This window comes from Cherax quadricarinatus, chromosome 19, assembly GCF_038502225.1.
Source record: "Cherax quadricarinatus isolate ZL_2023a chromosome 19, ASM3850222v1, whole genome shotgun sequence".
Lineage (NCBI taxonomy): Eukaryota > Metazoa > Arthropoda > Malacostraca > Decapoda > Parastacidae > Cherax > Cherax quadricarinatus.
The window spans coordinates 43,639,633-43,662,066 of NC_091310.1; the positions used below are offsets into that span (position 1 = coordinate 43,639,633).

Consider the following 22,434-nt stretch of genomic DNA (forward strand, 5'->3'; position numbering starts at 1 on the left):
GGTGGGTCTAATATGCATTCACAAATATGGTGATGATATTTATACAATTATTACATTATTGCATAACAGTAAATCTTCTATTTTTTGGTATGAATAAAAATTCATTATGTGAATAAAAAATCAAAATGGAATTTATTTGTAAAGCCTCAAAACGTAACTAATGAACAGAGGAAATGTTAGTTTAGTTCCAGGAATACCTACATTGTTTATTCTGGATCCTATTTTGAAATTGGAATATTTTGAACTTTGTGTTAAATTGGCCAAATTAACAATTTCCGATCACTTTAATTTGTAGTTGAAACAATTGACTTGGCGATTTCTTGTGCTCAATCAATAGAATAAAAGTAATACTAGTGAAATAGCTAAGAATTTGGTTGACTGGAATAATGTAATTGGCCTAAAATGGGAGTCAAAGTCGGCAAAATCGCCGATTCGTAAATATCGCTGACACATCAAAATTCGTGAGAGCATAATTTCGTCAATTTTCCATCAAATTTCGGACTTTTTGTTTTATTACCTTCACAAAAAGATTCTCTACCATTTCATAAGAAAAAATAACAAATTTTTTTTTTGAAAATTCTTGAGTGAGCTACTCAAGTCCCAATATGACTCAGTTTTTAGCAAGCCGCTAACCAGACTGAGAGTCGAAGATCAAAATGAATTTTTTATGAGAGAGCCACAAAATTTGATTAACACAAGCCTATCCGATGTTATCCTGACGCCAAATGACTTCGAACAGGCGATAAATGACATGCCCATGCACTCTGCCCCAGGGCCAGACTCATGGAACTCTGTGTTCATCAAGAACTGCAAGAAGCCCCTATCACGAGCCTTTTCCATCCTATGGAGAGGGAGCATGGACACGGGGGCCGTCCCTCAGTTACTAAAAACAACAGACATAGCCCCACTCCACAAAGGGGGCAGTAAAGCAACAGCAAAGAACTACAGACCAATAGCACTAACATCCCATATCATAAAAATCTTTGAAAGGGTCCTAAGAAGCAAGATCACCACCCATCTAGAAACCCATCAGTTACACAACCCAGGGCAACATGGGTTTAGAACAGGTCGCTCCTGTCTGTCTCAACTACTGGATCACTACGACAAGGTCCTAAATGCACTAGAAGACAAAAAGAATGCAGATGTAATATATACAGACTTTGCAAAAGCCTTCGACAAGTGTGACCATGGCGTAATAGCGCACAAAATGCGCGCTAAAGGAATAACAGGAAAAGTCGGTCGATGGATCTATAATTTCCTCACTAACAGAACACAGAGAGTAGTCGTCAACAGAGTAAAGTCCGAGGCAGCTACGGTGAAAAGCTCTGTTCCACAAGGCACAGTACTAGCTCCCATCTTGTTCCTCATCCTCATATCCGACATAGACAAGGATGTCAGCCACAGCACCGTGTCTTCCTTTGCAGATAACACCCGAATCTGCATGACAGTGTCTTCCATTGCAGACACTGCAAGGCTCCAGGCGGACATCAACCAAATCTTTCAGTGGGCTGCAGAAAACAATATGAAGTTCAACGATGAGAAATTTCAATTACTCAGATATGGTAAACATGAGGAAATTAAATCTTCATCAGAGTACAAAACAAATTCTGGCCACAAAATAGAGCGAAACACCAACGTCAAAGACCTGGGAGTGATTATGTCGGAGGATCTCACCTTCAAGGACCATAACATTGTATCAATCGCATCTGCTAGAAAAATGACAGGATGGATAATGAGAACCTTCAAAACTAGGGAGGCCAAGCCCATGATGACACTCTTCAGGTCACTTGTTCTATCTAGGCTGGAATATTGCTGCACTCTAACAGCACCTTTCAAGGCAGGTGAAATTGCCGACCTAGAAAATGTACAGAGAACTTTCACGGCGCGCATAACGGAGATAAAACACCTCAATTACTGGGAGCGCTTGAGGTTTCTAAACCTGTATTCCCTGGAACGCAGGAAGGAGAGATACATGATTATATACACCTGGAAAATCCTAGAGGGACTAGTACCGAACTTGCACACGAAAATCACTCACTACGAAAGCAAAAGACTTGGCAGACGATGCACCATCCCCCCAATGAAAAGCAGGGGTGTCACTAGCACGTTAAGAGACCATACAATAAGTGTCAGGGGCCCGAGACTGTTCAACTGCCTCCCAGCACACATAAGGGGGATTACCAACAGACCCCTGGCAGTCTTCAAGCTGGCACTGGACAAGCACCTAAAGTCAGTTCCTGATCAGCCGGGCTGTGGCTCGTACGTTGGTTTGCGTGCAGCCAGCAGCAACAGCCTGGTTGATCAGGCGCTGATCCACCAGGAGGCCTGGTCACAGACCGGGCCGCGGGGGCGTTGACCCCCGAAACTCTCTCCAGGTAAACTCCAGGTAAACACTGGGGCACCTCTTCAGATTTGGGCCTTGGACCCTGAAGGGGTTAAGGAGGTTACTGAAGGAGCTGAATCATTAAGGCACTGATCCACTACCAGGGTGCTCAAAGGATATGTTATGGTAATACATACAGGAAACATTTATACAGAAAACCTACCTCCTTGTGTCCTGCATACATGAATGCATCTGAGACTTGCATGTTGAGGGCAAGCTCTGCTGTGTGCACACCATGATTTGATATGATGTATGCCAGAGCTAATGGTGTGCGCACTGTTCCCTGAGGGGCTATTTCACAGTCCACCCACACCCCCCAGTGTTCCACCATCAGTGACGGCAACCCTACGCTCACACTCACAGCGGGCGAGTCATTGTCAGATCTGTACATGACAGTCAAAAATCTATTGAAAAAAAGCATTTTTAATTTAAAATAAAATGGTGCATGAAAACTTACACAGAGCAGTTATAATAATTCTTTGCTTATATTAAAAAAAATTTGGTGTTAATTTACAAAATTCTGTAGTAACCAAATTAAACATAGTGTTTGTGCCAGACTATACATTAGTAAAATTTAGTGTTATCTCCTTACAGACAATTTTAATGTTCAGCAACAGTTTACATTAGAGTAAAACTACAAAAATCTAAATGATAAAAGAATTACTAATAAGTTATTCTAAAGAACTTTTTAAATGAATCCAAAATAATCATATCTAAAAGATTTGTAAATTAATTTTAAAAGCAGGTTTGCAGAAAATAAGGAGAGAGAATTAAATTTGAAAAAGACGTATGTGCCTCCAGAGAAGCTTTTAACCCTTTGACTGTTTCAGGCCCCTTTCTGAAACTGTCATTCTATGTCGATAAATTTTTGAAAAAAAAAAAAAAAAAAAAAAAAAAAAAAAAAAAAAAAAAAAAAAAAAAAAAAAAAAAAAAAAAAAAAAAAAAAAAAAAAAAAAAAAAAATCTTATGAAATGTTAGAGAATCTTTTCCCGATGGTAATGACACCAAAAGTTCGAAATTTGGTCGAAAACTCATGGAATTACGCTCCCGCGAAGTTAGCGGTCTTGGCGACATATGCGTATCGGCGATTTTGCCGACTTTGAGCCCTATTTTCAGCCAATTCCGTTGTTCCAGTTGACCAAACTCATAGCTATTTCTTTAGAACTCCATTTTATCTATCAGCTGAGTACAAGAAACCTCCCATTTACCAATTTGGACTACCCAATATGGTGGTCAGAAATTGGCAATTTGGCCAATTTCACGCAAACTAAAAAAGATGCCAATTTCAAAATAGGGTCCAGAATAAACAAGGTAGACATTCTTGGCACTAAAATAACATATCCTCTGTTCATTAGTCACATCTCTAGGCCCCTCTTATATTATTATTGCTTTCTATTTTGATTTTTTATTCATACAAAAAAATACAAAATTTACTGTTATGCAGACTACTGCATTATTGTAAAAATGGTATAAATAATATCAGTGTACTAGTGAAAGAATATTAGACTCCCCAGTTGATGTATATTGGACGTGTGGTGTGATTTGTTTACTCCTGAACATTGGTAAAAATCGAACATTTCCGCTACTTTGAGCTCAGTTTCAAGGTCGTTTTCATCATCAAAGCAATGAAAATCATCTCTATTTCTGTAATATGTTTTCCATTTTATCACCTAAGACCATGAAAACGCAAATACATCGATAAATACTATACGAAAATACACCTCAAAGTCGGCGTTTTAATCCAAAAAAACGATCAGTTTTTTTTTCTCATTATGCACTGTGTGCTGCAGGATTTTTTTTATGTGGTACACACAGACCCATTCTCTCACATGTGAGCCTACCAGCTTTCTTCTGCTTGATTTGAAGCCGCTAGAATTATTGAGTATATATACGTCAGAAACAGTGGCGCGTAAGACGTATTTATACGGCGTAAACAGTCAAAGGGTTAAGTGAGTGATTGTGTTAGCTATGTTATGTTTCTTAATGAATATACAGGAGGCCATGCTGTAAAATACCAGGAATACTTATACAGTATATGTTTCTTCAACATCTCAATGGTTAAAACAGCATTATTATGGTACTACGTATATGAATTGCATGTAGGACTGTGTATATTAATAAAGAAATAGTGAAGATATTCTATTGTCAGTGTGTCTATCATGAGGTTATGAAAGATGCACTCATAATTTGGTATACTCATAAATCTAATATCAAAAGGTTGTGGTGCCTCGCATTAGCTCTGCACACTTGCCAAGTGGACAGACAAACCACTCATAGTGTGGCTGAGGATTACATACAAGGTAGTGATGGCAGACAGCATAAACTCACTTCACTGGGAAAATGTTTTAAAATAGGTCACTTTATAGGAAAGGTAATCACAAAGGCCTCCTAATGCTGCCCTAAGACCCTCTACCAAAACCATAACTAACAGTAACAGCTCTCCAATCAATGCTGATCCCTCAGATAAGGCAAACAATCCTGCAATTCCCTCTTCCTCCCACTAGTACCACTTTCTCACTCCTTTTTATTTTGCTTTCCTTTTATATTGCTCTTCCCTAACCTTACTCTTTCTTTTATCCCTCCGTGATGGTGATCAGGACTAGAAATAAAAGCCTAAGATGAGACAAAGAATTCTGCCAATCCCCTCCTTCCATTAACATTAATTCCAACACACTCTTCAAGGAAAAATGGGCAATGCCCTGATGCTGGCGAGGGGTTTTTACTTCAAGAAATTGGAGATACCTATCCCTTCCTTGAATCAAAGCTGATTACCTCCTACTTCCAACGTACTGTATGATCCCTACAGGTTTAGTGCTTCATTATGATTATAATAATTTACTACATGTCCTGGCATTGTGTCCTCTAACATGAACAGCAAGCTTGAGGATAATAATATTCTAAGGTACTACAATATGCTCTATGCTGCCAGAGATAAGCTGCCTGTTTGCGCTATTTTGTTATTGGTGGTATAGGTTAGCCTGACAACATAACCAAGAATAGCAAATATTAAATTTTTTTTACATGTTTAGACTGAGCATAAATCGATTAACTGTAATGTAGGCAATAATGCCAGTTCATTTCTAGTAAGTGTTCCTAACATATATTTAATTTTTTTAATAGGTGATGTTGATGAGAAACACTATGTTATAGTGAAACATTTATTTCGTTGCATCCAGGACTCAATGCTATCAAGTATGATTCCCTGCAACAGCATGTTTACCACTGTTCATCAGGTGATGTTGAGCCAAATACATAAATTCTTTGTATATGTACAGATACAGTGTTCCCATGTTTCTTTATTATAAATCTGGTCAGAGAAATAGCAAACATCAAACTTAAGCTAAAGGAATCTTATAGGAGTCAGGAATCGCGGGAAGAACTAAAACCCATAAATAAAATTGAAAGAAACCCAAAGTATTTCTTTTCTTATGACAAATCAAAGTCAAGAACAACATCCAGTATTGGGCCTCTACTTAAACAAGATGGGTCCTACACAGATGGCAGCAAGGAAATGAGTGAGCTACTCAAGTCCCAATATGATTCAGTTTTTAGCAAGCCGCTAACCACACTGAGAGTCGAAGATCAAAATGAATTTTTTATGAGAGAGCCACAGAATTTGGTTAACACAAGCCTATCTGATATTATCCCGACGCCAAATGACTTCGAACAGGCGATAAATGACATGCCCATGTACTCTGCCCCAGGGCCAGACTCATGGAACTCCGTGTTCATCAAGAACTGCAAGAAGCCCCTATCACGAGCTTTTACCATCCTATGGAGAGGGAGCATGGACATGGGGGTCGTCCCACAGTTACTAAAAACAACAGACATAGCCCCATTCCACAAAGGGGGCAGTAAAGCAATAGCAAAGAACTACAGACCGATAGCACTAACATCCCATATCGTAAAAATCTTTGAAAGGGTCATAAGAAGCAAGATCGCCACCCATCTAGATACCCATCAATTACACAGCCCAGGGCAACATGGGTTTAGAGCAGGTCGCTCCTGTCTGTCTGAACTACTGGATCACTACGACAAGGTCCTAGATGCACTAGAAGACAAAAAGAATGCAGGTGTAATATATACAGACTTTGCAAAAGCCTTCGACAAGTGTGACCATGGCGTAATAGTGCACAAAATGCATGCTAAAGGAATAACAGGAAAAGTTGGTAGATGGATCTATAATTTCCTCACAAATAGAACACAAAGAGTAGTAGTCAACAGAGTAAAGTTTGAGGCGGCTACGGTGAAAAGCTCTGTTCCACAAGGCACAGTACTCGCTCCCATCTTGTTTCTCATCCTCATATCTGACATAGACAAGGATGTCAGCCACAGCACCGTGTCTTCCTTTGCAGATGTCACCCGAATCTGCATGACAGTGTCTTCCATTGCAGACACTGCAAGGCTCCAGGCGGACATCAACCAAATATTTCAGTGGGCTGCGGAAAACAATATGAAGTTAAACGATGAGAAATTTCAATTACTCTGATATGGTAAACATGAGGAAATTAAAACTTCATCAGAGTACAAAACAAATTCCTTCCACAAAATAGTGAAAAACCAACGTCAAAGACCTGGGAGTGATCACGTCGGAGGATCTCACCTTCAAGGACCATAACATTGTATCAATTGCATCTGCTAGAAAAATGACAGGATGGATAATGAGAACCTTCAAAACTAGGGATGTGAAGCTCATGATGACACTTTTCAGGTCGCTTGTTCTATCTAGGTTGGAATATTGCTGCACACTAACAGTACCTTTCAAGGCAGGTGAAATTGCTGACCTAGAAAATGTACAGAGAACCTTCACGGCACGCATAACGGAGATAAAACACCTCAATTACTGGGAGCGCTTGAAGTTCCTGAATCTGTACTCCCTGGAATGCAGGCGGGAGAGATACATGATTATATACACCTGGAAAATGCTAGAGAGACTAGTACCGAACTTGCGCACGAAAATCACTCACAATGAAAGCAAAAAACTCGGCAGACAATGCAACATCCCCCCAATGAAAAGCAGGGGTGTCACTAGCAAGTTAAGAGACAATACAATAAGTGTCAGGGGCCCGAGACTGTTCAGCTGCCTCCCAGCATACATAAGGGGGATTACCAATAGACCCCTGGCTGTCTTCAAGCAGGCACTGGACAAGCACCTAAAGTCGGTACCTGACCAGCCGGGCTGTGGCTCGTATGTTGGATTGCGTGCAGCCAGCAGTAACAGCCTGGTTGATCAGGCTCTGATCCACCAAGAGGCCTGGTCACAGACCGGGCTGCGGGGGTGTTGACCCCCAGAACTCTTTCCAGGTAAACTCCAGGTATATAAAAAGGTACTTGTACGGTAACTTTTGTAATGGGAATCTGTGAAAAAACAGAACACAATAATTGACAATACAGAACAATAATTCATTATACAATGATTCTCTATACACTGCAATGATATATTATACAAAGATTCACTATGTACAGTAATTCCCAACATAGTACAATACCTGTGAATGCTTTCAAGGGCTTTTCAACACTCACCTAGAGAGTTTACCTGGAGAGGGTTTCGGGGGTCAACGCCCCTGTGGCTCGGTCTGAGACCAGGCCTCACGGTTAATCAGGGTCTGATCAACCAGGCTGTTACTACTGGCCACACGCAGGCTGACGTACGAACCACAGCCCGCTTGGTCAAGTATTGACTTTAGGTGCCTGTCCAGTGCCTTCTTAAAGACAGCCAGGGGTTTATTGGTAATCCCCCTTATGTAGGCTGGGAGGCAGTTGAACAGTCTTGGACCCCGGACACTTATTGTGTTCTCTCTCAATGTACTCGTTGCACCCCTGCTTTTCATTGGGAGAATGTTGCATCTCCTGCCGAGTCCTTTGCTTTCATATGGAGTGATTTTCATGTGCAGGTTTGGTACCAACCCCTCTAGGACCTTCTAAGTGTATATTATCATGTATCTCTCTCGCCTGCGTTCCCGGGAATACAGATCAAGGACCTTCAACCATTCCCAGTAATTTAGGTGCCTTATCGTGCTTATATGTGCCATGAAAGTTCATTGTACACTCTCCAGGTCTGCAATGTCGCCAGTCTTGAAGGGGGCCGTTAGTGTACAGAAGTATTCTAGCCTAGAGAGCACAAGCGATTTGAAGAGAATCATCATGGGCTTGGCGTCCCTAGTTTTGAAGGTTCTCATTATCCATCCTACCATTTTCCTAACAGATGAGGTAGATACATTGTTGTGGTCTTTGAAGGCGAGGTCTTCTGACATTATCACTCCCAGGTCCTTCACATTGCTTTTCCGCTCTATTGTATGGTTAGAATTTGTCGTATAACCTGATACACTTTTAATTTCCTCAAGTTTCCCATATCTGAGTAGTTGAAATTTCTCCTCGTTGAGCTCCATATTGTTTTGAGTGGCCCATTCGAAGATTTGGTTGATATCCGCTTGGAGTCTCGCAGTGTCTTCGATGGAGATCACTGCCATGTTAATCCGGATGTTAATGAGGATGTTAATCCGGATGTTAATGAGGATGTTAATCCGGATGTTAATGAGGATGACGAACAGAATGGGAGCGAGTACTGTGCCTTGTGGAACAGAGCTTTTTACCGTGGCTGCCTGGGTCTTTACTCTGTTTACTATTACTCTTTGTGTTCTATTTGTCAGGAAGTTATAGATCCATCTACCAACTCTTCCTGTTATTCCTTTATCACACATTTTGTGTACTATTACACCATGGTCACACTTGTCGAAAGCTTTAGCAAAGTCTGTGTGTACTACATTTGTATTTTGTTTATCCTCCACAGCATCCAGGACCTTGTCATAGTGGTCCAATAGCTGGGACAAGCAGGAGCGACCTGCTCCAAACCTGTGTTGCTCTGGGTTGTGTAACTGATGGGTATCTAGGTGGTTGGCAATCTTGCTTCTTGCAACTCTCTCAAAGATTTTTATTATATGGGATGTTAGTGCTATTGGTCTGTAGTTCTTTGCAATTGCTTTATTGCCACCTTTGTGGAGTGGGGCTATGTCTGTTGTTTATAGTGTGTGTGTGGGATGACCCCTGTGTCCATGCTCCCTCTCCATAAAATGCTGAAGGCACGTGATAGGGGTTTCTTGCAGTTCTTGATGAACATGGAGTTCCATGAGTCTGGGCTTGGGGTTGAGTGCATGGGCATGTCATTTATTGCCTCTTCAAAGTCTTGTGGAATTAGGATAATACTATCTGAGTTTTTTGGGATGTCCAAATTTTGGGCTTTGTTCATAAGGAATTCATTTGGGTTGTTGACTCTTAGTCTGGGCAGTGACTCGCTGAACACTGAGTCATACTGGAACTTTAGTATCTCACTCATTTCTTGGCTGTCATTTGTGTATGTCACATCCTGCCTAAGCAGGGGCCCAATACTGGATGTTGTTTTTCCCTTAGATTTTGCATAAGAGATGAAGCATTTTGTTTTTTTTCAATTTCCTTTATGGCTTTTAGTTCTTCCTGTGATTCTTGTCTCCTGTAAGATTCCTTCAGCCTAAGTGGTACATTGTTGTGCACCGAGGCATCTGTGGAAACAAAGAATGTTATCCATGGAGACTTAATGAGGAAGGTATCATAGTATAGTAGTACCAACACTCTTATATGGGTGTGAAGCGTGGATTTTAAATGTTGCAACAAGGAGACTGGAGGCAGTGGAGATGTCATGTCTGTGTGGTATAAATATTATGCAGAGAGTTCATAGTTTGGAGACCAGGAGGTGCAGAGTTATTAACAGTATTAACCTGAAAACTGAGAAATTACTGAGGTAGTTTAGACATTTAGAGGATGAAGCAAAATAGGATGACATGGAGGGTGTATGAATCTGTAGTGGAGGAAAGGCTGGGTATGGGTTGCCCCAGGAACAGTAGGGGGGAAAGGGGTAAAGGAGGTTTGTATGCCAGGGGCTTGGACATTCAACAGGTGTGTATGAGTATGTTAGGAGTGGAGGCAAGTGTTTCTTTTTTTTTTTTTTACTTAACATGTTGTTGGAGTGTGAGCACAGTAATATTTAAGAAGGGATTTAGGGAAACCGATTAGCCAGTGAGAAATACAATGTCTGCAATTCTGAAGGAGGGGTGGGGATACTGCAGTTTAGAGGGGCATATGAGCTGTAGTGTTAGCACGGTCTTTGGCCAGGCTTCTTTCCTGAATGCCTGATCAATCAGGTTGTTGCTGTTAGCAGCCTAGTGGCCCCCACAGCCTGGTTGATCTTGCAGTTATTGGAGGTAGTGATCCACTTTGCCCTCAAAGATTTCTACATTTGTTCTGCCAATATTTGTGATATCTGGTAGGAAGAGGTTCAAGAGAACCAGACCACAGATGTGTATACTACATCTGTATTTTGTTTGACCTCCGTAGCATCCAAGACCACATCATAGTGGTCTAGTAGTTAGGACAGGCAGGAGTGGCTGCTCTAAATCCATGCTGCCCTGGGTTGTGTAACTGATGGGTATCTAAGTGGGTGGCAATCTTGCTTCTTAGAATCCTTTTAACGATTTTTATGTGGGACGTTAGTGTTGTATGTAATTCTTTGCAACTGCTTTACCGCCATCTTTGTGGAGTTGGGCTATGTCTGTTGTTGTTAGTGACTGTGTCCATGCTCCTTCTCCATAGAATGCTAAAGGCACGTGAAAGGGGCTTCTTGCGCTTCTTAATGAACATGGAGTTTCACGAGTCTGGGCCTGGGGAAGAGTGCATGGGCATGTCATTTATTGCTTTTTCAAAGGTTTGTGGTGTTATGATGATATCAGAGATTTCTGAATTAGTAACCAAATTTTGAGTCCCAGTCATAAAAAATTAATTTAGATTAGACTCTTTGTCTGGTTAACAGCTCACTAAATGCTGAATCATACCACTGAGCCATACTGCTTGCCTCCACCTATTCCCTGCCACACACCCAGCAACCTCAACCTACAACTCCCCCACAGCCACACATCTTCACCTACATCATCCCAACCAGCAACCTCCATTAACAAAACATGCCCATATAATTTTCCCCATGGCCACATTCCCCAACTACCTTAAGATCACACTTTGCCTAGCCCCATGCCTTTACCCACACTGTTTCCCCATGACCTCACACCCATACCTTACTTGATCTTTGTGGCATGCAAAGAGTACGTAACCTTTATTCGGCGCATGTACACACCCTCATTTACAGGCTATCTCCCCCAACCAGCGAACCAGGTGACTGAGGGCTGACGATGGGGCCCTGTCGTTCAACCAGTACCCAGGTTCCAGCCAATGAGAAGATGGTTTTGCCAATCGCAGAGGTTATGTGGGTACAACTCTCCTGTCTGCACTTGTCATTCCCATTCTAGAGCTGGTTGAAGCACGGTCTGCTCTCTAGTGGCTTCTATTCTGCCTTGCTTACCGTGGAGTGCACTAATACCTATTGCTGTACATAGTGTATATAGTGTACATACTTCTGTCTAAGGGCAATGTGTGGTGTAAATATTATGCAGAAAATTCAGAGTGTGGAAATTAGGAAAAGGTGTGGAGTTAATAAAAGTATTAGTCAGAGGGCAGAAGAGGGGTTGTTGAGGTGGTTTGGTCATTTAGAGAGAATGGATCAAAGAAGAATGACATGGAATATATAAATCTATAGGGAAAGGAAGGCGGGGTAGGGGTCGTCCTCGAAAGGGTTGGAGAGAGGGGGTAAAGGAGGTTTTGTGGGCGGGGGGTTTGGACTTCCAGGAAGCGTGCGTGAGCGTGTTAGATAGGAATGAATGGAGACAAATGGTACTTGGGACCTGACGATCTGTTGGAGTGTGAGCAGGGTAATATTTAGTGAAGGGATTCAGGGAAACCGGTTATTTTCATATAGTCGGACTTGAGTCCTGGAAATGGGAAGTACAATGCCTGCACTTTAAATTAGGGGTTTGGGATATTGGTAGTTTGGAGGGATATGTTGTGTATCTTTATACATATATGCTTCTAAGCTGCTGCATTCTGAGCACCTCTGCAAAAACAGTGATAATGTGTGAGTGTGGTGAAAGTGTTGAATGATGATGATGAAAGTATTTTCTTTTTTGGGATTTAATTTCTTTTTTTGGGTCACCCTGCCTCGGTGGGAGATGGCCGACTTGTTGAAAAAAACAAAAAAAAAAAAACTTCTGTTCTAAATTGGTGAAGGGTAATATAAGTCAAAAGTTTTCTGCTGTGTTTATTTTGCTCCCTTTACACCCAGGATAACAGGCCATTTGGACTCCTGGGTTGTAATAATCTTTCACCCTAACATGCTGTTCACACACCTGATCACTTAGTTACCCACCACCCTCATGACTGCCCACACTACCAACTCACTCACCCAAACACCCATCATCCACACCACTGCTCACATTGGGCCACCAATACATCCACACCACTGCTCACATTGGGCCACCAATACATCTACACCTTCCACCCACACTGCCCCCACAACTTCAAGCCCACACAGTTCCACTCCCACAGCCCTACACCCAGACCTTACTCATGCTTTCATAACTCACGCACCCTAACATACCATCCACCATCCTCATTACTGCTTATGCCACCAACCAAATACTCATGTACCCAGTCACCCATCATCCACACCACCACCCACACCAGGTCAGTGACACTGCCACCTACATGGTCACCATCACACAACCTCATTGCTTCCAGTCTCCAACCCCAACCCCTCCACCACACAGCATCCTTCCCTTCCCTTCCCTTCCCTACCCAACCTTCAGCTCCTGCCCTCATATCTCCATTGCTCAGTCATTATCTCCCACACCAGCAATCCTCCTAATCCCCTGCCTCCAGTCCCCCACCATACACCAAACCCCCTTGCCTCAAACACTGTAACCTCCCCTTGCCTAACCCCTCAAGTATACACCCCAATCCCCACACCCCAATCATTCTAACTCTCCCTTTATAACCCCCATACAGTTGCAAAGGGTGGCAACTCCATCTAGCAGAGATGTGGATGCTGGAGTTTTGACTGATGCACATCACTACATTGACCTAGTTACATTATCATCATTGCTTTTTAAAATTTCAAGACCTAAAACAAACTGGGAAGCTTTTTTTGGCAGTCTGAAAATGTAACTGTCCTTTTTCCTATGGTCTTCAGTTCATTTTACACATTTTTTTTTTATTACACATCGTATTCAGGAGCATAACTACCACATAAACCTACAATCAACTATTTCAAGTTTTTATTCTCCACTTTTACTGCAATCACTTCCACCGTATCATTTGATGATTTTAGCAGATAGGTGCAGGTAAGTGAATCTTTCACATGAGCCTACTCCTTGATTCACTATACAGAACAATGATTCACTGTCAAGTACAGTACCATGATTTGCTATACAGTAGAACATAATGCTACACAATATGATTCACTATACATTACAATGATTCACTATATATTACCATGATTCACTATACAGTATAATGATTTGCTATATAATACAATGATTCACTATTATAGTACATTCATTAGCAGCAAATTTTTGCAACATAGTTCCTTTATAGTATGGGTTCTACAGTACTGTATGTGGATACATCTAATTCATGCTGGAAAAAAGTGGACAAGGTAGAAACAGTTTAAAGATGAGCTACGAAATGACTTCCAGAGTTAAAACTTATAAGACCTGAAGAAGAGATGAAGGCACTGGACATACCATCTTTGACTGATATGAGGAGAAAAGAATACATGATGCATATTTTACTACTACTACTTACAATTAGGTCACACACTACACATGTGTGTTTGGAAGTGTGTGTTTGGAAGTTAGGAGGAGGTGCGGGATTACCAAAACTGTTGTCCAGAGGGCTGAGGAAGGGTTGTTGAGGTGGTTCGGACATGTAGAGAGAATGGAGCGAAACAGAATGACTTCAAGAGTGTATCAGTCTGTAGTGGAAGGAAGGCGGGGTAGGGGTCGGCCTAGGAAGGGTTGGAGGGAGGGGGTAAAGGAGGTTTTGTGTGCGAGGGGCTTGGACTTCCAGCAGGCATGCGTGAGCGTGTTTGATAGGAGTGAATGGAGACAAATGGTTTTTAATACTTGACGTGCTGTTGGAGTGTGAGCAAAGTAACATTTATGAAGGGATTCAGGGAAACCGGCAGGCCGGACTTGAGTCCTGGAGATGGGAAGTACAGTGCCTGCACTCTGAAGGAGGGGTGTTAATGTTGCAGTTTAAAAACTGTAGTGTAAAGCACCCTTCTGGCAAGACAGTGATGGAGTGAATGATGGTGAAAGTTTTTCTTTTTCGGGCCACCCTGCCTTGGTGGGAATCGGCCGGTGTGATAATAAAAAAAAAAAATACTACACATGTATATACATGCATATATATGCAAAACAGCCACTGTGAAAGAATAGCAAAATTCCAACCACTTTTGTGACCTCTCACATTATCAAGGAACTATATGATATAGTTCCTTGATAATGTGAGGGGTCACGAAAGTGCTTGGAATTTCACTATTCTTTCACAGTGGTTGTTTTACATATTCTGAAATCACCTGTTTACTGTGATCTTATTTCATGCATATATATACACAACCATCTGGGTTTTCTTCTATTTTCTCAATAGTTCTTGTTCTTCTTTATTTCCTCTTATGGCCATGGGGGAGTGGAAAAGAATTCTTTCTCCGTAAGTCATGCATGTCATAAGAGGCGGCTAAAATGCCAGAAGCAAGGGGCTAGTAACCCCTTATCCTGCATATATTACTAAATTTAAAAGGAAAAAACTTTTGTTTCTCTTTTTAAGTCACCCTGCCTCAGTGGGGTACAGCCAGTTCATTGAAAAAAAAATAAATAAAAACCATATCCATATAAAGGTGTCCCTTGGTTTATATAGTAGATAGTGTTTGAAGCCAATAACAACTCAGTCGAGCAATCAACACTTGATTTTATATAATAAGAATCTTCAGTATGCTCTGCGAGATAGACTTATCACATTCAGAGAATGCATGCATGCTGCACATATGAAATTACAATACCATTAACCCTTAAACTGTCCAAACGTAGATCTATGTTGACGTGCATAGTGTTCTGAACGTAGATCTACATCCAATTTTACATGCTTTCAAATGGAGAAAATCAAGGTTCGAGCGCTACGCACATCAACATAGATCTACATTTGGACAGTTTAAGGGTTAAAAATGGACATCCCATAATAATGAATTCACATAAAGTAAACCTGTATGGAGCAACAGAAACCTGTACAGTGGAACCTCAGTATACGACCTTAATTCATTCCAGAAGGCTGTTCAAGTGCCGCTCTATATGAGTATTAAACAAGTTCTTCCCAACCAATTTTCTGTTTGGTTGGCTGTTATCACTGATCGTCGTAGGCCCCATGTGACTTATTTATACAATAAAAAAAAAAAGCGAAAAAACATGAAATAGTTTACAGTGAAGTTCTGGCAGGTTGTATTTGTTTGGTTGAGTGCTGAGCTTTGTTCGAGTAAGGAGCTGGTCGTATACCGAGTTTCCACTGCACAGTGGACCCCCAGATTTTGTCCAGTGAAGATATTGTACAATTTGGATTTTGATTGCTTTTTTTGGGCGAAATTTTACCCCAGGTTTTGTACCTCTGCTCAGAAATCGTTCATATAAAATGCGTCCGCCCGCCCGGGATGCGGCTGCTCAAACGTATGTGACTCAGTTTGCCTCTGTCACTGGTTCAGTGAGCAATACTCTGCACATTCATCCGAAACATTGGTGGTAGAGGGTGGTAGTGATGGTGGTAGAAGGTAGTTGTGGTTGTGATGGTGGTGGAGGGTGGTAGTGATGATGGTAGAGGGTGGTAGTGATGGTGGTAGAGGGTGGTAGTGATGGTGGTAGAGGGTGGTAGTGATGGTGGTAGAGGGTGGCAGTGATGGTGGTAGTGATGGCAAACAATCGAAGATGTTGAGAAGTTGCTGTTGGTGTGGATCAACAAAAAGCAGTTAGCTGGAGATAGTGTTGTGGAGGCAATAATTTGCAAAAAGGCATGGCAGTTGTATGCGGATCTCGTATAGAATATGACAAGAAGAGTCTTCAATAAAGGTAAAACTGATTTAAATGTTCATTTATCCATTAAAATTAGTGCTTTATATTTATTTCTCGCTGTTTTCTGTATGTAAAACTATAGTTATTCTCTATAAAATGTATTTTTTGTTAATATTTTTGGGTGCCTGGAACGGATTAATTGGATTTACATTATTTCTTATGGGAAATACTACTTCGGTTTTCGTCTATTTTGGATTTCGACCGACCTTCTGGAATGGATTAAGGATGAAAACCGGGGGTCCACTGTACAGTGTATCTTAATCCTCCCCCCATTCCAAGAATCTGCTGTTTACTCACCTTTTCCAATACAAGACATACTGCCCAAGAGTTAAAGCTGAATTTGGAGTAGCCTTTTTGCTAAGCAAAACACAGAAACAGTCAACACCTATTTCTCCTTCAGAAAGTACTGTATTCATAACCTGTGACTTTGCCTCTGTTCCAACTTGATTTACTTCATTAGCCTGAAAATTTTGTACATAGTGTTAATACATGTTTTATTTTATACTGTAGGATCATCCCGGATGTAACTTACGATATTTATTGTGTCATATAAATTGAATTTATTTTGCATTTCCAAAGTAAGTGATTTTATGGAAGTGAGTCCCAAAACTTGCAAGCCAGTGTGCTAACCACTGGATCATGCAGGCCTAACAAGATTCATCCAGCTTGGTATATTTCTATACAACATAACTGGATGAATCTTGTAAGGCTGGCATGGACCAGCAGTTAGTACACTGGCCTGTGAGTTTTTAGGACTAATTTGCCATGGGTTTAAGCCCTACCTATTGTATAATTTGTAACTTGACTCCCTGTGAAAAGAGCAACATGGGAGAACTGATGCTCTGAAGACTTTTCACTGGACTCAGGGATTCTATCCTTGTTGTAAATAACAAAAAAAGGCACAATACCATGACTGGAACGATACACAAATAACCCACACATAAAAGAGACTTTGTAAATGGTCCAAGTCGGACCGAAACGTCGTCATAAACTTCTCTCTTTTACGTGCGGGTTATTTGTGTATCCTTGTTATCTGCAAAGTCAACTAGAAGTTTGACAACTAAGTGTTGAGGATGACTACAATAATATTGTTAATGATTATAATTAAAAATAGTGCCTTCATAAAGTAAAAAGTACTAACCAGAGCCAGTGAGGAGTTGGTGAGTGTGATGGGGACATGTGATATGCACTTAATTTTGGGAACCACCAAGAAGCTCTCACCAGCAGCCACTCTTGCTAATTTTTCAAACTTTAATGACTGCGTCTCCACAGTGACCTAAATATAAGAATATTTTCAAAGTAATACATAAAATTGCTGTTTCAAAAACAATTAAGAATTTCTTTGTTATTCAAAATTTCTATCAGTATACCAGTCTGGCAGTTAATTAATAACAATCTCAGAGTAAGAAATATCAATAATAGCAAATGCTTAAAACAAATCAATACTTGGTTTATTTATTTGTCCTCTTTCCATTCTGTTTACAATTGGGAATGAAGTAAAGTGAAAATTAAGATCAATTATTTCCATGTTAGAGTAAAATAATTCATTACTTACATGCTACTGTAATACTTGTGACATGAAAGAATCATTACAGATATTTATTAAAAGATACTGCTGAAGCTAAAGTCAATGCCAATAAGAAAGACACAAATAATTAATTACATATGGCAATGTATATTTAAATTTATTATTCTTGTGCTTTTCCTCATATTCATTAATTCTTCTACATATAAAAAAAAGCTACACAGCTCTTCATGCATTAAGTGCACACATCAAGATGCACAAATGGAAAAATAAACACAAATGCAATATAATGTGATCCTTTACTGACAAAGTTTCACCCACACAGTGGACTTTATGAAGTCACAGTGTGGGTGAAACGTAGTTAATAAAGGATTGCATTATACTACACTTGTCTTTATTTTTCTGTTGTGTCGGTATTTTATACCACTTATCTCCTAGATGTATAAATACTGTACCTCGTACATCACTCCCCAAGTCACCTGGACAAATTAAAACATCTAAAAGTAAGGATATAGAGGCAAGAATAATTAGCTAGAAAGTAACAGGAGCTGATAATGAAGCTGGCCAAAACAAACACAATATCACAACTACTTCAATTTAGCTAATAATTTATATATCATAAGAGTTTCTTAGTTCCCTTAAATGCTGTCTTACAATTTTTTTTTTTTTCAACAAGTCGGCCGTCTCCCACCGAGGCAGGGTGACCCAAAGAGAAAATATTAGTTATATTACATACATTTATTTTTAAAGCAATACATTTTAAGGCATTTCATGTTTTAAAATTTATTACTACAATTAATGTACAAATTATTTTTTTTTAATGCACCAGCCAATTTCCCACAGAGGTAAGGTGACCCAAAAAAGGAAAATAACATTCACCATCACTAATGTCAGCACACTTCTAGTAAGACAGTGACAGAGTGAGTGATGGTAAGAGTCACCCTATGTCAGTGAGAAAGATAATTTGTAGTAATAAATTTTTCTGAACTGTCATATCTGCACACCTTTGGCAAGATAGGGTGAATGATGGTGAAAGTGTTTCTTTTTCAAATCACTCTGCCTCTGTAGGAGACAACCAGTGTCTTAAAAAAAAAAAATTAGGTTCGAGGGAATATCCTGGGTTATATAAATTTTCTTGTGTCCATATAACACCTGTGTGCCTTCCATACTATGTAAAACATATTTACAACAAAATCCTATATTACACGATATTACAACTGTTTTAAGGTGTAATACTCCTCAAAACATAAAAGTCACATTGTTTGACTTTAGTGAGTTATCCTGGGTTAAATATATTTAGTGTGCGTTATGGTCGAGTTCCATTGTTAGTACCGTGAAACTGTAATAAATTCAGAATGAATAAGTCATCTTACTGGCAGTTCTACACATCTGTTTGCTGGTACGGAAGCTGGTGATGGAAGAGCTCAAGATATTATTATTTGCCTATATTGTTGAAGGATAAGCTATGGCAGGAAAAGAGGGACTACAAATGTATAAATTCAAGGATTATGTGGAGTAAAATAAAGATTTGATGTGAAAAGTGGGTTATAGTAAGTATGTATGCACCTGGAGAAGAGAGAAGTGTAGAGGAGAGAGAGAGATTCTGGGAAATGTTGAGTGAATGCATGGGGAGTTTTGAATCAAGTGTGAGAGTAATGGTGGTTGGGGATTTCAATGCTAAAGTGGGTAAAAATGTTATGGAGGGAGTAGTAGGTAAATTTGGGGTGCCAGGGGTAAATGTAAATGGGGAGCCTTTAATTGAGCTATGTGTAGAAAGAAATTTGGTAATAAGTAATACATATTTTATGAAAAAGAGGATAAATAAATATACAAGGTATGATGTAGCACATAATGAAAGCAGTTTGTTAGATTATGTATTGGTGGATAAAAGGTTGATGGGTAGGCTCCAGGATATACATGTTTATAGAGGGGCAACTGATATATCAGATCATTATTTAGTTGTAGCTACAGTTAGAATAAGAGGTAGATGGGAAAAGAGGAAGGTGGCAACAACAAGTAAGAGGGAGGTGAAAGTGTATAAACTAAGGGAGGAGGAAGTTCGGGTGAGATATAAGCGACTATTGGCAGAAAGGTGGGCTAGTGCAAAGATGAGTAGTGGGGGGGTTGAAGAGGGTTGGAATAGTTTTAAAAATGCAATATTAGAATGTGGGGCAGAAGTTTGTGGTTATAGGAGTGTGGGTGAGAGTGGTGAGAGAGTGCAAAAGGAGAGCAGATGATAGAGTGGGAGAGGCACTGTCAAGAAATTTTAATGAAAATAAGAAAAATTTTTGGAGTGAGTTAAACAAATTAAGAAAGCCTAGGGAAAGTATGGATTTGTCAGTTAAAAACAGAGTAGGGGAGTTAGTAGATGGGGAGAGGGAGGTATTAGGTAGATGGCGAGAATATTTTGAGGAACTTTTAAATGTTGAGGAAGAAAGGGAGGCAGTAATTTCATGCACTGGCCAGGGAGGTATACCATCTTTTAGGAGTGAAGAAGAGCAGAATGTAAGTGTGGTGGAGGTACGTGAGGCATTACGTAGAATGAAAGGGGGTAAAGCAGCTGGAACTGATGGGATCATGACAGAAATGTTAAAAGCAGGGGGGGGATATAGTGTTAGAGTGGTTGGTACTTTTGTTTAATAAATGTATGAAAGAGGGGAAGGTACCTAGGGATTGGCAGAGAGCATGTATAGTCCCTTTATATAAAGGGAAAGGGGACAAAAGAGATTGTAAAAATTATAGAGGAATAAGTTTACTGAGTATACCAGGAAAAGTATACAGTAGAGTTACAATTGAAAGAATTAGAGGTAAGACAGAATGTAGGATTGAGGATGAGCAGGGAGGCTTCAGAGTGGGTAGGGGATGTGTAGATCAAGTGTTTACATTGAAGCATATATGTGAACAGTATTTAGATAAAGGTAGGGAAGTTTTTATTGCATTTATGGATTTAGAAAAGGCATATGATAGAGTGGATAGAGGAGCAATGTGGCAGATGTTGCAAGTATATGGAATAGGTGGTAAGTTACTAAATGCTGTTAAGAGTTTTTATGAGGATAGTGAGGCTCAGGTTAGGGTGTGTAGAAGAGAGGGAGACTACTTCTCGGTAAAAGTAGGTCTTAGACAGGGATGTGTAATGTCACCATGGTTGTTTAATATATTTATAGATGGGGTTGTAAAAGAAGTAAATGCTAGGGTGTTCGGGAGAGGGGTGGGGTTAAATTATGGGGAGTCAAATTCAAAATGGGAATTGACACAGTTACTTTTTGCTGATGATACTGTGCTTATGGGAGATTCTAAAGAAAAATGGCAAAGGTTAGTGGATGAGTTTGAGAATGTGTGTAAAGGTAGAAAGTTGAAAGTGAACATAGAAAAGAGTAAGGTGATGAGGGTATCAAATGATTTAGATAAAGAAAAATTTGATATCAAATTGGGGAGGAGGAGTATGGAAGAAGTGAATGTTTTCAGATACTTGGGAGTTGACATGTCAGCAGATGGATTTATGAAGGATGAGGTTAAACATAGAATTGATGAGGGAAAAAAGGTGAGTGGTGCGTTGAGGTATATGAGGAGTCAAAAAACGTTATCTATGGAGGCAAAGAAGGGAATGTATGAAAGTATAGTAGTACCAACACTCTTATATGGATGTGAAGCTTGGGTGGTAAATGCAGCAGCGAGGAGACGGTTGGAGGCAGTGGAGATGTCCTGTCTAAGGGCAATGTGTGGTGTAAATATTATGCAGAAAATTCGGAGTGTGGAAATTAGGAGAAGGTCTGGAGTTAATAAAAGCATTAGTCAGAGGGCAGAAGAGGGGTTGTTGAGGTGGTTTGGTCATTTAGAGAGAATGGATCAAAGTAGAATGACGTGGAAAGCATATAAATCTATAGGGGAAGGAAGGCGAGGTAGGGGTCGTCCTCGATAGGGTTGGAGAGAGGGGGTAAAGGAGGTTTTGTGGGCAAGGGGCTTGGACTTCCAGCAAGCGTGCATGAGCGTGTTAGATAGGAGTGAATGGAGACGAATGGTACTTGGGACCTGACGATCTGTTGGAGTGTGAGCAGGGTAATATTTAGTGAAGGGATTCAGGGAAACCGGTTATTTTCATATAGTCGGACTTGAGTCCTGGAAATGGGAAGTACAATGCCTGCACTTTAAAGGAGGGGTTTGGGATATTGGCAGTTTGGAGGGATATGTTGTGTATCTTTATACGTATATGCTTCTAAACTGTTGTATTCTGAGCACCTCTGCAAAAACAGTGATAATGTGTGAGTGTGGTGAAAGTGTTGAATGATGATGAAAGTATTTTCTTTTTGGGGATTTTCTTTCTTTTTTGGGTCACCCTGCCTCGGTGGGAGACGTCCGACTTGTTAAAAAAAAAAAAAAAAATTATTAGTTATGCATACTGGTATGTCAGACACAGTCATCATCTGTGTAGTGACCCACACTGCAGTGTGTGTGGACCCTCCTGGCCTTAGATTTTTTTCAAAGGTATGAAGAGATTGTAG

At 40.3% G+C, this 22,434-nt stretch overlaps 1 protein-coding gene across 3 annotated transcripts in view; it reads right to left on the reverse strand.

Annotated features, from left to right (window-relative positions):
- Positions 1 to 22,434, reverse strand: part of gry (trafficking protein particle complex subunit 11 gry) — a 113,869-nt gene that overhangs the window by 14,317 nt on the left and 77,118 nt on the right. For 2 of the 3 annotated variants that reach the window (XM_070086763.1, XM_070086761.1), the window contains exons 19-21: positions 17,552 to 17,686; positions 16,708 to 16,871; positions 2,547 to 2,787 (exon numbers count right to left, since the gene is read on the reverse strand). In XM_070086763.1, the coding sequence (XP_069942864.1) occupies positions 2,547 to 2,787; positions 16,708 to 16,871; positions 17,552 to 17,686 (540 nt within the window). The remainder of the gene's footprint in view (positions 1 to 2,546; positions 2,788 to 16,707; positions 16,872 to 17,551; positions 17,687 to 22,434) is intronic. The other variant, XM_070086762.1, reaches the window with a different exon arrangement.